The sequence below is a fragment of the Lepus europaeus genome, chromosome 19 (genome assembly GCF_033115175.1).
Source record: "Lepus europaeus isolate LE1 chromosome 19, mLepTim1.pri, whole genome shotgun sequence".
In the NCBI taxonomy this organism is placed as follows: Eukaryota; Metazoa; Chordata; class Mammalia; order Lagomorpha; family Leporidae; genus Lepus; species Lepus europaeus.
This window is the reverse complement of record NC_084845.1, coordinates 1,125,993-1,127,498: the sequence shown is the minus strand read 5'-3', so window position 1 is coordinate 1,127,498 and position 1,506 is coordinate 1,125,993. Positions and strand designations below refer to the sequence as shown.

Sequence of the window (1,506 nt, the reverse complement as noted above, 5' to 3'; positions counted from 1 at the left end):
AGAGTGAAGGAAGGAGTTTATACCTTTCAGAGTTCACTTTTGGTATTTAATCAAAGAAGTAAAACTAAGAGTAGACTTTATTATCACAGTATCTCAAATGAGGATTTCAAAAAAAGTGAATGGTAAAGGGAAGATTAGTAGCATTGGTAAGGAGACAAGGACACATGGGGACAAAGACTGTAGAAAAACAACCTTATTTGATGTAGGCAAAGTAGAAATGAGAAGCCCCTCCTTGTTTCATGTCTGGCTATCTGCTAAATGAAATAATTTTGTGTTCACGACCAGTCTATCTTGTTTTGATCTTATCCACTAACTGATTTAGCAAATGTAAAATATGGAAGGGTAACCTGATACAAGGACAGTATGCAGCATTCTGGATTTTCATGCTGACCCGTTTACGAAAATCATTGATCTTTGTGCCACTGGTATACCACAGCCTAGAGACACGGGGGTCTCTGCTGATGAGCACAAAGGGGCTAACACAGGGGAAAGATGAACCCATAAGGGCAGAGGTATTCACCAGCCACCAGCTGGGTTTATCAAAGAGGGACATATAGAAAGTAAAGAAGGAAGACAGTGCATAGAAACAGAAAAATGTGCCCACTAGGATCAGGATGCTGTGGGTGGCTCTCGACTCTGGGGAGCATTTGGGAGAGAGGCTTTTGCTGTGAATGTGCAGGACCTTCTGCTTATGTCTGTACAAAATGAACATCATGCAGCCACTGGCCCAAATCATTAACACCAAATGCAAGACGTCAATGAAGGAAAACATCATGGAACACAATAAGGATATATTTCTGTCACTAATTATGCCAGAACAGAACCCTAAGTCCTTTTTCTCTGTGAGGTTGTTGCTCTTCCCTGTCGCTGTAATATACATAGGAACCATACTATTTACCAACAGGTGAAGGGGCCAGCAGAGAAGACTGGATAATCGAAAGGATTTGAGGGCTTTGACCTTGAGCTCCATCCACTGAGGGCTGCTAAGGCTGATTGTGATGGCCTGGAAGCCACTCAAGAGAGAAGTAGCACTCAGAGATGCCCCTCTGGCCACTCTATGAACATAGAAAACTAGTTTGCATCCAAAATCGTCCATGAAATATTTCAGCCCCAAAGCTGCCATGGTCTGAGGAATGCCTCTCGAGAGAAGAACCAAGCAGTTGGCTACAAGTAGGTTATGGAGAATCAAATCCATGTGCTTTATCCCTCGTCCAGTGCAGGAAATGAAGCCATAGCAGAGAAGGAGCAGGATGTTTCCTAGGACTCCGACTCCTGTCTGAGAGACAAAGATGATTCCCATGGTCAGAGCCCTGGATGGCATGCAGTCACCAGGGCAGTAATTCACGCAAAGCCAGTAAGTCCTGGAAAGAAATGGAGCTAATGTATTTCATCGAGGAAGCTTAAGTTCATTTCTTACTTCCACCCATTTTTTCCCATTCAGAAAAGCCTGCTAGAAAAATACGTTGCTCAATAGGCTAATCTTCTGCCTGCGGCGCCAGCAACCCG

General features: G+C 43.8%; 1 protein-coding gene across 1 annotated transcript; it reads right to left on the bottom strand.

Annotated features, from left to right (window-relative positions):
* Window positions 1-286: 286 nt before the first annotated feature.
* Window positions 287-1,300, bottom strand: LOC133748639 (vomeronasal type-1 receptor 4-like). The gene has a single exon (XM_062177571.1). It carries the CDS (start codon window positions 1,298-1,300, stop codon window positions 287-289), a length of 1,014 nt encoding a protein of 337 aa, XP_062033555.1.
* Window positions 1,301-1,506: the final 206 nt, after the last annotated feature.